General features: G+C 39.0%; 1 protein-coding gene across 1 annotated transcript in view; it reads right to left on the bottom strand.

The window, feature by feature from the left end:
- DNAH3 (dynein axonemal heavy chain 3) overlaps positions 1 to 16,086 on the bottom strand; it is a 167,904-nt gene that overhangs the window by 41,451 nt on the left and 110,367 nt on the right. Inside the window, exons 42-46 of the mRNA XM_087869949.1 lie at positions 8,350 to 8,453; positions 5,891 to 6,185; positions 3,902 to 4,081; positions 398 to 521; positions 152 to 308 (exon numbers count right to left, since the gene is read on the bottom strand). Of these exons, the coding sequence (XP_087726075.1) occupies positions 152 to 308; positions 398 to 521; positions 3,902 to 4,081; positions 5,891 to 6,185; positions 8,350 to 8,453 (860 nt within the window). The remainder of the gene's footprint in view (positions 1 to 151; positions 309 to 397; positions 522 to 3,901; positions 4,082 to 5,890; positions 6,186 to 8,349; positions 8,454 to 16,086) is intronic.

Raw genomic sequence — 16,086 nt, 5'->3', positions numbered from 1 at the left:
ATTAAACAAGATAATGTTTATAAAATACTTAGCACAATCCCTAGCAGCGATAAATGCTTAATAAAATTTAGCTATTACTATTATACTGTTTATTCCATGTAGCCAAGGATATTGCTGAATGAACTCGATAACAGAAATGATAGTGTCTGACCTGTAGGTGGGTGTGAGGGCAGAGCAGTACCCCTTGGATAACCCGTGAAAAGTCTCGTAAGTTAAAGACGTAATGAGACTTGGAGGGAGTTGGCAAGAAATTCTCCACTGCGGCTTTATAGATTGTCATAGTAGCTTGTACCAGCATCTTTCCATACCTTGGGAGGAAGGGAACAGCAGATTCATCAAGAAGGGGCCAGAACTGAGGATCGGGGCCAATACTGTGGGAGACACAGGAACCTCTTACCTTAAGAACATCACGTCAAATCCTTTCCCAAAGTGCCAGTCAGCAATTGAACTGAAAATCTTGGTTAAAATGTCATCCTCAAAGGCATTGATGGAAAGAATATTTAGATGGCGAGTGAATCGTCCTGGAAAACACACACATTCACACCTACCCCCTGGGCCTTGTGATCCTGGGATATGAAAGAGTATGTTTTCCTCTGCCTTATTGTTCTAGAGCTGGGCTATCCAATATGACAGCCTCTAACCACATATGGCTATTTAGACCTACTTAATATTAAATCAAAAAATAATTTCCTTAGTCTCACTAGCCACATTTCAAGTGCACAAGAGTATCAGGTGGCTAGTGGCTAGCTGTTGTATCACATAATGCAAATATAGAACATCTCCATGATTGCAGAAATCCTATTAACGGCAGTTAACTAGTGTTCGAGATTGTTTTTAAAAGTGAAGGCAATATGTGATCATTGTAAAATAGTCAATTCAGAAATACTTTTATAGAAAGTGAGCATCATCTTTGACTTACCTCGCACATACCAAATCCATTCTTCCCCCAATTAACTACTGTTAATTTGGTATCCTTACATATCTACCTATATCTAACTTTACCTACCTGTCTAATGTTAGATCTCTCTCTCTATATATATTTATATTTATATATATCAGCTTTATTAAGATATAATTCACATACTATACAATTCACCCATTTAAAGTACACAATTCAATAATTTTTTAATATTTTAATTGTGAAACCAACACCACAATCAATTTTAGAACATTTTAATCACCTTAGAAAGAAATTTTGTACCCATTAGCAGTCATTCTCCATTTCCTTAGAGCCCTTGGCAACGAATAACCTATTTTCTTTTTCTATAAATTTGTTTGCATATCTGTTTTTAAAAAGCATTTTATTATGTAAAAAAAAAAAAAACAAAACCCAGAGAAAAACAAATATAAAGTTTGGTGAATCATCATAAGGTCAACACCCTTACGTCTACCGTCCAAGTCAAAAAATAAAGCTTTCCCAACTCTTCGTAGATGCCCCTCCACATATCCCATCCCAATCATAGCCTTCTGTCTCTCTCCAAAGGTTACTATTATCCTGACTTTTATAGTAATTGGCTGTCTTGCATTTCTTTTATCAACCAAGTGTTCATTCCTGCAAACCAGAGTTTAATCCTCCCAATTAAAAAAAAAAAACTTGGTAAGTCTTTTAAGTCCTTTTTAATCTATAGGTTGCCTTTCCATCCCTTTCTTTCATTTTTTTGTCTGATGAGTATCTGGGCTGTTTGATCTGTAGAGTTTCCACAGTTAGGATTTTGCTGATTGCATACCCATGGTGCAGTTAATTCTATTCCTCTGTTCTTATATGTATTTCATAGTAATTTGCAGCTGGATTTAGAGATTTGATCAGACTCAGATTCCATCTCTGGCCAGATGGTAGGTGATAGTATATTCTTTCATTAGAGACATAATGTTATCTCTCCTTTTGTGATGTTGGTAGCTACAGATGCTCAATGGCTAGTTCCATTAATTCACTCATTAGGGTAAAATGGTGATATTCTGATTCTATCATCTCTTTTTCATATATTAGTTGGAATATTTTTATAAAGAGACATTTCCCCTCATCTAGGATTTACTTATACCATGGTACATTTCATATAAAAAAGTCAGGATAAATGTTTGATTCTTTCCATTTATCAGTTTTCAAGATAATAAACTGGTTCCTTACCATCTTCTGAAAATGACCAACTATCATTGTTATAATAGACTAATGGATTTAAGTATATTTTGATAAATTTCAATCCATTAAAATTGCTATCATTGCTGAAGCTCAAATTTTCCCATCTTTGGCCAGTGAGGGCCTCCTTATGTTGCCAACCGAGTCCTGTTGACATGACCATTTAATCTTTGAAAGCTTTCTCATTATCTGGTATGTCAAGAAGTTACAAGTTCATCTGGTATATTTTCTGCTCTAGATATGCTGTGGTTCCTTTTAGTAGGAAATTGGATTTCAAAATAATCTGGGTGCTAGGCATGCTCAGTGTTAATGAGTTGTTTATCATTTCCTAGACCTAGTACATCATGAGTTATTACTGATATTTCTAATTTAGGACTACAGGGCTTTCACTTAATTTCATCTATGTTACATCTTGATCTCCTTTCTTCCATACTGAGACTCCTGGTTCTCAAGGACACAAGGGTCAGTGGAAAGAGAAAATTCCACAATAACTTGTTTGTATAATCCTACTTTGCACAAAGCTCTTAGAATAAGAATATAGGACCCCTACCAATTATGATAACTGAAAACAGTTTAGAACTTTTTGTACTTGCTAATCTAATCTCCCCTGCATTTTCAATTGTTCTGTATCTACAACACTGGGTCTTATAGCCTTTACATATTATAATCTCTCCCAGGTAGTCTTAGTTCAACAAATAACCATGTAGTCAATGCTTACTACGAGTTGTTCTATCTTTTTACAGTCTTTTGATAATGTGAAACCCATTTTCTAGTAGGTTCCCAAGAAAGGGCTTGTGGAAATAAATCTGACTTCTTGCATTCTGGTAACAGTTTTCCTTTTATATCTGAAAGTCAGCTTTACTGGCTATAAAATCCTTGACTCTCATTTTATTTCCTCGAGTATCTTAAATATGTCATTTCATTTTCTTCTGGCATAAAGCATTGTGGTTGAACAGTTTTAAAATGATTTAATTTTATTTCTCTTAAAAGTCATGTACTGTTTTGTGCCTAGATGCCCAGAAGACTTTTTCCTTTTCTTTAAAGTCCAGCAATTTTACTAGTACATGTCTTGGTAGTGATCATTTTTGAGTCTGTATTCTTAGGTACACAATGGATCAAATAAGATCATCCTGTCCATTATCCCTTATTGAAAATTTTATAGGTAAGAAAGCTAAATGTCAGAGGGGAGAGTGAGGTCAAAGAATCTTAAGTCTAGAAATGGTATTAAGCTTCTTAAGCAAGGATGTATCTCAGAATTAAAACACAGATCCTGGAAGAATCCAGTTGCACCTGAAGCAAATGCATTCCTGAACTGTTAGATGATGGGGGGAACTCTTATTTGGGTTTTTTTGTTGTTGTTGTTCAGCCACTTTGGGTTAGTTGTTCTATCTTTGGCTATCTGAAGAACTGTAAAAAACAGAACAGGTGAATCCATCACCATTCCTGCTTGAGAACCTCTGATCTAGCCTCTCTCCTGGAACACATGCTGGCCACATTGAACTCTCCTTTTCATATGGAGAGTTCCTCCAGGGCCTAGCCAAAGACTTTCACATTCTCTTTTCATCTTCAAGTCCATTTAACACAACTTCCAACACTAAGTCTTCAAATTCCACTCCCTGGAGCTAGCCTAAACCCTTCCAGCTATAGCCTAAATATACTTTTCTCCACCTTCCATCAGGACAGAATGCCCTGTACCAACTCTCCATCCATGAAGGTGGTCTGGCTTTGCTGGATGATGAAGAGGAATCAACTTTTTCTTTCACGTACCAGTAATGTCATTCCTTCCTCCCCCAGGGGGGCCCATAGCTGCCACAAGCAGCACATCCACGATGTCCAGCCTGTTTGTGTCCTTCTTGTCAAACCAGTAACCATGGTCAATCCATTGCCTCAAGAGCTCAATGGGGGGCTGGGCCCCATACACCTCTTTGGCTGGCATGTTGAGGTCATCTGGGGAAAGAGGGCATGGCCGCATATTGTAAGTCTTTGGGATCCCTTGCTCACATAGGAGGCAATAGATAACTATTTCTTTTATGAGGGAGTCTGTGCCTGCTTGTCCCATTCCCACTCTAGGCAGGGCTTAGCCAGTGGACATTCTGGCCACATAGGAAGAGGATTTCCTGGGTTCTGGGTTCTCCTGCCTCATTGAGATCTCTGCCCATTGTGACTTTAAGGATGCATGGATTGACATCAAGAAACAGGCATTTAATTTTTTCCCATTCCATCAACCATAATATATTGATTCTCTACTATGTGCTAGATATTTTGTTAATTTCTGAGGATATGATGATGAGGAAGACAGTCATACTCCCAGCCAACAGGGTATATAATTCGATCACCAGCTAACAACTAAACCCCGATGGGAGAAAACTTTTGAGCTAGGGTTTTTGTGGACCAAAATCAAAATGGCAAGGATAGTGACTTTTTCAAGGGCAAGGATTGATTTTCCCCAATAGCATATTGTGACCCAGTCACTGCACATAGAAGACACTCAATAAAATGGAAGCTCTCTTAATTTTTCTCTAACGAACACTGGCTGAATGCCCAGTTTGTGTCAGATAACATTTCAGGAGTTTTATACATATTATCTCATCTAATCAAAATAACGACTTTATAAGGAAGATAGTATTACCTTTATGTTAGAGGTGAAGAACTAGGGTCATGGAAGTTAAATCACAATATGCCTAGGGTTATGAAGTGAGATTTGAACCTAGATCTGTTTGGCTACAAAGCTTAAATTGTTTCTGAATATACCATAAGAAATAGGAAGGGAGAACAGTTTGGAGGAAAGAGGAAAGGGAAGAAAAGAAAGGGAAAACAAAATAAAATTGGATCTCTGCCTTTAAGAAGCTGCTGTTAGTGGGCAAGGGTATAAGTACACGTAATATTCACTATCAATGCATGAATTTTAAGGACAGGACACGAGATAACCCAGAACAGTAGGGCATTACTTTTACTAAATGACGACCCTATGAGTTAGCAGTAAGATAGTGGAAAATAAAATGTATTTGTCACAAAAAAACCCTGAGTTTGGGTCATGGCTCCAGAATTTGCTTAATATTTGACAGAGAATTTAACCTTCTGGACCCTCAATTCCCTCAATTAGCAGACTAGTAAAATGATAATGATGGTTAATAACCTCACAGGGATGTCAGGCTCAAATGAAATAAATGAGGAAGTGCTTTATAAACAGGTAAAATCCTGGGGAATCTCAATGTGCTTATTTCACAAATACTTATTTAGCAATTATTAGGTTTCTTCATTTACCAATAACGTTTATCTGACACAAAATGGAACAAGGGATTTATCACAAAATGAGTGTTGTTTTTGGAGATGCAAGAGGGTAAACACCCTTCTGGAACTAATTCTCACTACAAGGTAACCTTCCCTGATCCAAAGGCTCATCTTAATCTCAGGAGAAACTGGGAGCCTAACTGAGGCAAAAAGACCTGGACTACATCTTACTTACTGAAAATCTGACATATAGTCCGTGATCAACAAATACATGGTAATGAAAGGAAGAAAGGAATGGAAAAACAAAATTAAAGATGAGAGGAAGGGAAGGAAGAGGGGAGGGAAAGAAGGTGGGAGGAAGAAAGGAAGGGAAGAAGGATGGGGAAGAAAAGGGGAGGGAAGGAATACTAAATTATATTAACCAGAAATACGTTATCTCTTAGAGTAAAAGGACAGTACAGTGGGGGATTCTGGTTTGCTGCAGCATACAAGTTGATTGTGTTCAGATTCAGGCTAATGCCTTACCCACAAATACCACTGCTTTCTTCCCTATTGGAGGCCCAAACAGGCCCTTCCGCCGCCGATCCAGCTTGGACATGATGATATCTTGAGTCTGATTGGCTGAGGTTCGGGCAGAGAAATTGATGAAGTTGGGCAGGTAGGTGTTTTTGGGAAGATGGAGAAGGAAATTGTTGGTAATGGCTGATTTGCCAGTGCCTGTGGGCCCCACGAACAGCACTGGAATTTCATGGTCCACGTAGGTTTTCAAGAAGAAGGACTGCCTTGCTGTCTCCACTGTGGAGATGATGAGTTCTGAGACCTGTACCACAAAGACATGGGATAGTCTTGCTATTGGCCTAGGGAGGCTGGGTCTTGACATTCAGACTTACTATCCATTCAGGTTCATCCTTACTATCTTTATGACTTTGAGTGAGTATTTAACCTCCCCAGGGGCCCCGGTTTCTTCATCTGTGAGACAAGATAATAATGGCACCCAGGTCACTGAGCTGTTCTGAGGATTAAATGAGATCATACATGTCAAGATGGGCATTATTGGCTCTGTTTTGTAGATGAGGAAACTGAGGTCCATAGTTCTTTGCAATTTGCCCAATTAACACAGCAAGTAAGTGGAAATGCAGGAACTTGAATTTCAGCTTGTCTGATTCCAAAGTCTTACCCACTGACATATGGTATAGACACCAATTACACTAAGGACCAGTCTATAGCTGTTGCCCTCTGAGATCATTGCTCTGAACCAATTTGTCTGCCTTGCCCCAGACAAGGTCCACTTTCCATATGTCATCTTACTGCCTGGCTTTGGAGGGTGGGGTGTAACCCTCAGCTTCCATTCCCTGCACTTATTCCTGATCTACTTTTTCCAACACTTAGCTCCTTGGTTCTAGGACCCACCCCCATTTAACCTTTTTTTTCCAATATGGGGATTATGATACCCTTCCTGTTATTCAGACCCCAGATGGATTCTAAGGGCTTGGTCTTGGGTTCCTGGAATCCCTATTACTTTGAGTAGAATACCTTACCTTACCTTACCTTGGCTTCTCTGAGCCTAAACCCTGTCATCAACCATTTGGCCACATTTGGTTCCTCCATGGGAACAGAAGAAGGGAATGGAAGATGTATATCATATGCTGACATCTCCTTATATGTCTAGGCTGATTTATGTAAACGGTGCCTCTAAAGCAAAGCTAGACCATAATGCCAATGGTGCCAACTGTGTCTGTGCCACATGGCAGCCCTGTGTGTACTAGTAGGAAAAGGCTGGGCTTCTTTTGATAAATAATTTGCTCAAAGGAAAAAGAACAGACAGGGCAGGAATTGAAATGTAGAGGAAGAGAATTAATAGGTGCTGAGCTATGGACGTTTTGCCTATATTATCCTCTGCAGTTTTCCCAGTAACCCTCTGAGACTAGAGAATTACTGGCTCACTTGTCCAAAACCATGTAGCTGGTAAGTGGTGCTGAATGCAGGGCCAGGCAAAAGATGCTTATTTTGCTACCAAGATGGAATTTAAAGCAAGTTGGGTTTCAGAGATTTTTATTTTCAGAGACTAGAACACCTGTTTGACAAGGAGAAAATTTTCAGCAGAACTTAAAATCTTCTCTGCATTGGACTCTCTTATTTGCATGAATTCAACATGACTTCAAACCCCTGAAGTTCAGGTGACTAAGCTCTTTAAAGAGAATTAAACTTTTGGACCTCTGTGCTTGGGGCTTCTGCACAATGCTCAGCCCTCAGAGTGTGTCCTGAATTCAGCACACATCCACCTCTGCTTATCATACCATCTTCAGGAGCAGCTAGGGTCCTGCCAGCTGTCTGACTTGATTGTCAATATTCCCACTTTTCCATCCACTGTCCACCACTCCATTTGGGGCCTGAATGATCTGCAGTCACCCCCAGAAAGATAAAGTATGTCCACAGATACTACAAACAGGGGCAAATTTTCCAGAAGGAAATGAGCAGGAGTTGTAGCTGAATCATCGACTAACCAGAAAACCCATTCATCAGACCTGTTTTTCTAAGAATTCTCATCAAGGAAATCTTCCTCTGGCAAGTATGAAGAAAATGATCCTTTTTGGCTGAGATGTCTGAGAGGTAAGACCACCTGGCATTGATCACTGACCACATGACAATGCTAATAATCAAAATAGCAACCAACCTGGATCTGGCACATATGTGCCATGTGTTCATGTATAGTGCCTTCAACTCTCGCAAACACCCTTTAAGTATTTTTTCTGCTACTGTGTAGTTGAGTAAACTGAGGCAGAGAGTGTGAAGGCCGAGGAAGGAATCTGCATCTCTCTAATTCTAAAGTCCATGCTTTTGAAGGCTGATCCAGCTCATGTTTGAAACTTTTTCTTAAGAAAGTTCTTAAAAATGCTAATACAGAACTGATGTCAATTCCTCCACCTTGGAGAAATTTTAGGTAATTTTAGAAACCAAAGCTCCATGGCAAATATCTGTCTTACCTTTGCATTAGCTGGGATATGTTCCTCCTCTTTGGTGATATATTCTGTCCATGTGTACCAATGTCCACCACCTTGCTTGAGGAAATAAAAATCATAGATGCTTCCTAGATTCAAAGACACAGACAGGTCATTACATTTCATACTTAAGATATTTAACCACTTCAGCTAGAGGCATCCGACAATGTGTAACTACCAGTATTGGCAGAGCTGTGGTGAAACTTACACAATAATGTTAATTGAATACAGCTTTTAAAGAGTAATGACTTTATCATTTGTATAAAAAAATGACAGGTACTAATTATACAAATAATTATTTTAATAATGTAAAACAGGAAGTATTGAAAAGAACAATAAGAAGGCAATAAATCAAATCTCACATCCAGAAATAACTTTTGATGGCAATCCTTCTGGCTTTCTTCCTAGGCACACAAACACATTGAACATGGAAGGAGGGATGAAAGAAAGGATTTGATAAGGATAGGACCATGTGATATTATATATTATACTGTTACATACTACACTATTATGCATTAATATATGGTATATATTCTATTAATGTACACATATATACTTACATATCACATATCAAAATTATTATATATGATATATATATTATACTATTTTAAAATAAAGATGTTAAGTTTCATTACATTTAACCCTAGTAGAAGAAAAGGAGAGTAAAAACTGAAGTAAAACTGAAGGACCTGCTGAATTTCAGATAAATCATGATTTACTACAAGAGATATTAGCTCTTAAAAGATGTTTTTTAAAAAAAATTGAGGTATGATTGACATATAATAGTTTCAGGTGTACAACGTAATGATTTGATATTTGTATATACTGTGAAATGATCCCCACAATAATTCTAGTTAATATTTGTCTCCACATAAAGTTACAAAATGCTTTTTCTTGTGATAAGATCTACTCTCTAAGCAAGATGCTTTTTTTAAAAAAAAAATCTTTATTCAACTTTTAACCATCACCAACAGGCACTAACATTTTTTTTAAGAAAAATGATCCCCAGGGACCCCTGGGAGGCTCAGTGGGTTAGGCGTCTGACTCTTGATTTTGGCCCAGGTCATGATTTCAGGGTCGTGAGACTGAGACCCTCATTGGGCTCCATGCTAGGTGTGGAGCCTGCTTAGAATTCTCTCTCTCCCTCTGCCCCTCCACCCCACTTGCATGTGCATGCACACTCTCTCAAACAAAACAAAACAAAACAAAACAAAACAAAACAAAACAAAACAAAACACTCTGCACCCAACGTGGGGCTTGAACTCATGACCCCAAGATCAAGAGTTGCATGCTTGGGGCACTTAGGTGGCTCAGTCATTAAGCGTCTGCCTTTGGCTCAGGTCATGATCCCATGGTCCTGGGATCGAGCTCCTCATTAGGCTCCCTGCTCGGCGGGAAGCCTGCTTCTCCCTCTCCCATTCCCTGCTTGTGCTCCCTCTCTCACTGTCTCTCTCCGTCAAATAAATAAATAAAATCTTAAAAAAGAAAAAAAGGTTGAATGCTCTACTGATTAAGCCAGCCAGTAGCCCCATGATGCTTCTTAATTAAAAAATAATTTTAAGTGATTATGGGCTTAAAGTTATTATGCTTTTAAAAATCATTTAGTCCAACTTTATGATTGCATTTTAACTTTTTATTATGCAAAGAATTAATTTAAATACATGAAAGTAAGGAGAACAGTATAATAAACTACCATGTACCCATTATCTGGCTTCAATAATTATCAGCATTTCACTGTTCTTGTCTCATCCATGTCCCTACCACCAATCACCACCATATTCACTTGCCTCCCTCTCCCTTTCCCTCTCCCCCTTCCTCTCCCACTCCCCTCCCTTTCCTTTCTTTTTTCTTTGTCTGGAGAATTTTGAAGCAAATCCTGACATTATATTTCATTTGTAAATTCACATGACTCAACATGAGACCAATTTCATTGATCCTTTTATAAGCTATGAGGTGACTCTTCCTCCCATCTCCCCTCCTCTGATGCCCTTGTTGTTGAGGATAACCATAATTCTCCCATTCCTTAGTCTGAGGTCTATATTTCAATACACTCAATGCTGAAATTCATGACTTCTAACACAGATCATTTTCAACAGTTCTTTATTTTGATTGATCAGTTAGTTGGCTGATTTCTTTTTTCCCCAAGAAGGGACTTATAGGTGCTTCATTCTCTCAGTTCTTGCAAGTTTGGTAATATCTTTCAGCTGATTTTGTTTTTGAACAGTGACTTGGCTGAGAGCAATATCTCATCTCATATGTTCCTTCCCTCAGACTTCTGACTGTTCTCTTATGTTTCCCTGTGTACCAAGCTGCTGTGTGAAAGTATGAGATCCATCAGATCTTCTCCCTTCACTGGGTTTTTTTCCTTATCTAGATGTATGATGCAATCTCTTTTATATATAAGCCTAGTAATTTATTCAGACTATGTCTTTTGGTCAATTATTCTGTATCAGTTTTTCTTAAAATATAGCATGCTTATAATTTGTTAAAGCAGTTTTTCATTTTAGGAACAATTTCTCATTTATATCTTTGTATATATTGTCTATACTATTTACTGGGTTACCTACTTAAGGAATTAGCATTGTTTGGCCTCCATATCAATCATATTATTGATAATTACTTTAATGTATTTGGTTTTTCTTCTATTGTAAGTGTAGTTCTCTCAACCCTTCCCTCTAAGCCATTTATAAGATGTCTACACTATATTCCTTGCTATTCCTAATGTATTTATTAGATCATTATGGCATTGTTTCACTGTCAATTTGTTTCTTTGGTTTTTATTTTATTTTAAATTTATTTTTATTTTATTTAAATTCAATTAACATATAGCATATTACTAGTTTCAGAGGTGGAGTTCAGTGATTCATTAGTTATATATAACACCCAGAGCTCATTACATTATGGCCCTTCTGAATGCCCATCATCCAGTTACCCCATCTCCCCACCCCCCTCCTATCCAGCAGGCTTGTTTGTTTCCTATAGTTAAGAGTCTCTTATGGTTTGTCTCCATATGTAAATATTCAGTTGTCCCAGCATCAGTTGTTGAAAGAGTATTCTTTTCCCATGTAACTATCTTGGTACCTTTGTCAAAAATCAAGTTACCGTAAATATGAGGGGCTTATTTCTGAACTCTTAATTCTATTCCACTGAGCTCTATATCTATCCTTTTGCCGGTACCACATTGCTCATCTTTTTAAAAACTTTTAAACTTAAAAAACTTTTTAAAAAATTAATGTTATTACTAAGTTCAACAGAAATGTTTTCTGTTTCTTAGGTAATTTTTTCTTTTTTAATTTAAAAAAAATTTTTTTAAGATTGCATTTATTTGAGAGAGAGGAGAGAGAGAGCATGTACAAACTGGGAGGAGGGGCAGAGGGAGAGAAGCAGACTCCCTGCCAAACAGGGAGCCTGACACGAGGCTCAATCCCAGGACCCCAGGGTCATGACCCAAGTGGAAGGCAGATGCTTAACTGACTGAGCCACCCAGCAACCCCTCTTCTTTTAATTTTTATTTTTAAAGATTTGTTTTAAAGACAGAGAGAGAGAGAGCAAGAGAGAGAGCGTGTGCACACACAGGGAGGGGGAAGGGCAGAGGGAGAGGGAAAAAGAATCTTAAGCAGACTGCGCTGAGCATGGAGCCCAATACAGGGCTTGATCCCAGGACCTTGAGATCATGACCTGAGCTGACACCAAGAGTCAGATGCTTAACTGACCGTGACACACATGTTCCCCAGTAAGGTTTTCTTTTAGATTCATTCATTCTGTCTGTCTGCCTTCCCTCTCTCTCTCTCTCTCTCTCTCTCTCATGTTCGTAGTTTCCATACCATTCTTGTTCTGATACAATCAGGAAAGTTCTTCTTGACATCTTTTCCAACATTATCTGAAGCCAGTTTATCTCCCCTACTTCCCCAACCACAATTCAAGGATTGGTGTGTGGCTTTCTTTTTGGTAGCATGAGGTTAACAGGGATTGGGTAAAAGGAAATACTCAATTGCCCTTGCTAGGAAACCTGGGTTCTACACTCTCTTTCTATAATTTGGCCAACTTTCCTGAATGAAACTATGGTTTCATTCTCAACCCAGCTAGCGACATGCCCCACACTTCTGTAGGATTCATCTCACAACCCTGATGCAGCACAGAGCTCTGGAAGATATAAACCCTGGTAGTTTCTCCCACCTGTACTAAGGTCCTACAGAAGCATGCAGGGGCTTCATGCCCAAGGGTTTCTCTCAGACATTGTTCGCATCTGCAAGCGCCACTGTAATCCGCTTTTCTCCACAGTGGTGATGACCAGTGAGAACTCTCAGTATTTTGTCAGCTCGCCACCCTTCCTCAACATCTCTCTTAGGAGGACGGTGGGGTGGTGGGTTCTGGGTTGGGAGATGCAGCATGCCGGATCTTGTGTTTCTCTTCTTGCCTACCACTTTTCAATGTTTATAGAATCAGGATGTTTTAATCAATCATTTTCTCTAGCTATTGCTGGGAAATTCTTAGGCTTAACTGTGTCATTGTTGTTTTTGTTCATTTCATTAGGTATTAAAGGAGGGAGCTCTGTTATCCTACATCACTCTGCAGCTTTACCTAGAAGTTAATCTGGCATAACGCTTTTAGAAAGCAATCTGGCATTATGCTTACAGAGCTACAAAAATGTTCTGTAGTCTAAGTCAGAAATCCCACTTCTGGGAATTTATCATAAGGAAATAATTCACAATGAAAATAATCTCTATACATGAGTATGCAGCACCATCTGTGATAGCAAAAATTTGGAAATAATTTACATGCCTCACATTAGGAGACCAGTCAAAATTATGTCTTATGAGATGAATGGATTATTTTGCAAAAACTAAGTATTAACATAAAAAATGCTTTTAAGAAACAATGACAGATTGGGGTGCTTGGGTGGCTCAGTCAGTTAAGCATCTGCCTTCAGCTCAGGTCATGCTCTCAGAGTCCTGAGGTGCAGCCCCACTTTGGGCTCCTTGCACAGAGCGGAGTCTGCTTCTCCCTCTCCCTTTGTGCCCCCTCTTGCCGGCTAGTGCTCTCTCCCTCTCTCAAATAAGAAAGATCTTAAAAGAAAAAAAAGAATGACAGATGAAAATAGAATAAAAATAGAATATATGTCATTATGGTAACTAGGTAGAGAGCTGAAATCAGGGGAACAAGACAGAGAAAATTGTTTAAAAACTGAAATACTTGAGACAGGGTGGTATGAACAAAGAGATACTTTTTGGTCATTTTTACTTAATGGAATTGATTTTTTTGTACAATAAAAAAAGGAAACACTAAACGCATGAATCAGAAAAGTATTTGTCTCCCTTCCTTGGCTGATAGGATTAGCTAGAGCTAATTTGTGGCTTGATACAGGAACATTAAGGTCAAACAGAAAAGGTTCAACTGAGTAAAAGTAGATTTACTAGCTATGTGACCTTGGCTAAGGTTACCATTTGTACACCTGTAAAATGCCCTGATTTTATGTCAAGTTCAGAAAATCGCTGTAGAGGGTAAATGAGATACACGTGTCAAACATGTAGCATAGCTCTGAGCACACAGATAGGCACTGAGAAGATTTTTAGCTCTAGGTCTCTGGTTCTTACCAGAGCAAAGACTCCTGTTCACTCTGCACTGTGATTTTAACCCAAACTCTGGTCCAGCCACAAGGTAATTCTATTACCTCTGACCACCCCCTACTTCACCCTGTGCTCCTCTCTGACCCTTGAGAGAATAAGGTAAACTTTTCAACAATGAAGTGAGTTTTCAAGGGGCACATGGTGAACGGGCAAATAAAGTGAAATTTAGCACTTTCTGGACAAATAAGTCTCTGGGTTGACAAACAAGGATCCACGTCAGATGATGGGAACCCAACCTTGAGAAAATCCCCAAAGGCCTATTTGCTTTCCTTAATATATGCTCCCCAGTGTAGTTCCTCCAGCATTTGTCTCAGAACTCCACTTATCCCACAGCTCCCGAGCATGAAAAGCCCAGAATACAATGTCCCGTAAGGTCAGGGGAGGCCTCCCTGGAGCTCTTACCATGAGAATTTTAACCCTGGGTCCTTGAGAAAAGACTAGAAAGGCATTTTAAGCTTTCTATGGTGGTAATAAGAAAGTGTACTCAGAGCCAGACACGAGAGGTCACATACTCCATGATTTCATATATATGAAATACCTGAAAAAGGCAAATATACAGAGAGCAGATGAGTGGTTGCCTGGGGCTAAAAAAGGGAACAGGGATTAATTGCAAATGGGCCTGAAGGATCTTATCAGGGTGATGAAAATGTTCTGAAATTGGATTATGGTGACAGTTGCACAACTATGCAAATTTACTAAAAACCACTCATTTGTACACTTACATGGGATAATTTTATGGTATGTAAATTATACCTCAATAAAGTTGCTATATATAAAAAAAGCATACTTGTACTTAAAACATGTCTTTTGATTCAAATGGGTTCTGTCTAGGAGCTTTGAAATTTCAAACTAAAATACTTATTAAGGCACAAGAGAAAGAAGTGGAATGATGTCACTGGAAAAAAAAAAATCCCAGCAGAATTTACAGCTGGAATGGGAAATCTTACCGCAAAAGACTGCACGAGGAAAGGCAACAGAGGCCACCAGGAGGCACAGACTCAAGTTATATCCCACACAGAAAATTGGGTAGCTGTTCCATTGTCCTGCAGGTATTAATCTCGGAGGACTGTCTCATTTCCTCCTCACTAGACTTCTGTCTATAGCTGTAAGGGGCAGCAGGGTCCCAGTTCATAATGAGTAAGGAGGAGTCAGGCAGACCACTTTAGATTCAGTGAGATACGGTCTTCCAAAATAAAGAGCCACAGATGCCCCTCTGTTGAGGAACTTCCCTTTTCTAGAACGTTCACAGATGAAACAAATAGAAAAGGCTGCCTCCAACAGATGGCATTAGTTGATCATGTGGTCACTGGATGTTGGCCATCCTATTGTTCCTCACTCGAGAGCAGAGTTTACAGCATCTGGGTTTATTTTAAAAGTGTTATATGGGGGCACCTGGGTGGCGCAGTTGGTTAAGCATCTGACTTTTGGTTTTGGCTCCGGGTCATGAAATGGAGCCCTGTTGTGTTGGTCTCTGCATTCAGAGGGGAGTCTGCTTAAGATTCTCTCTCCCTCTCTACCCCCTCACCCCTGTGCTCATGCATGCTCGCTCTCTTTCTCTCCCTAAAATAAATGAATAAATCTTAAAAAAAAATAAAAGTGTTATATGAATATTATTTACCCTGATCATGTCCAAAAGCAGTGAGAATTTGGAAAAATAGCAGAAAGAGAGATGTATGATTACCATGTTGAAAAAGTAAATTTGTGGACAAATTTGCACTGATCAGTTGCAAGGTGTCATTGTAGTCTTATGAATGGCCCTTTCAGAACCAAACTTGCTTTTAAGTAAAGTAATTGCTGCAAAAGAAGGTACGAAGCAGCCAATTTGCAGTACATGTGGAAATTATGGTTTTTCTTATGCTGTATCAGTTGAGTAGGATGTGGAGTGGGGAGGCAAGGCCATCACAGTAGATAGGAGGTGTTACAGGGCAAAGTTACCTAGAAACTGAGTGGGAGCTGTTTAAATCACTAGCCCTCTAGCTGCAGAAGGAAAGGAAGTATGTTGTCACAAAGTGGGCCAAGAATGGGGGCAAGGGCACTTCCTGTACCATCCTTACTGACACAAAGCATGAACAGATTGATCTGGAAGGATGAGGAA

This window comes from Ursus americanus, chromosome 2 (genome assembly GCF_024610735.1).
Source record: "Ursus americanus isolate L20-20 chromosome 2, mUrsAme1.1.p, whole genome shotgun sequence".
In the NCBI taxonomy this organism is placed as follows: domain Eukaryota; kingdom Metazoa; phylum Chordata; class Mammalia; order Carnivora; family Ursidae; genus Ursus; species Ursus americanus.
The sequence above is the reverse complement of the archived record's forward strand: the minus strand, read 5'-3'. Positions and strand labels throughout refer to the sequence as shown.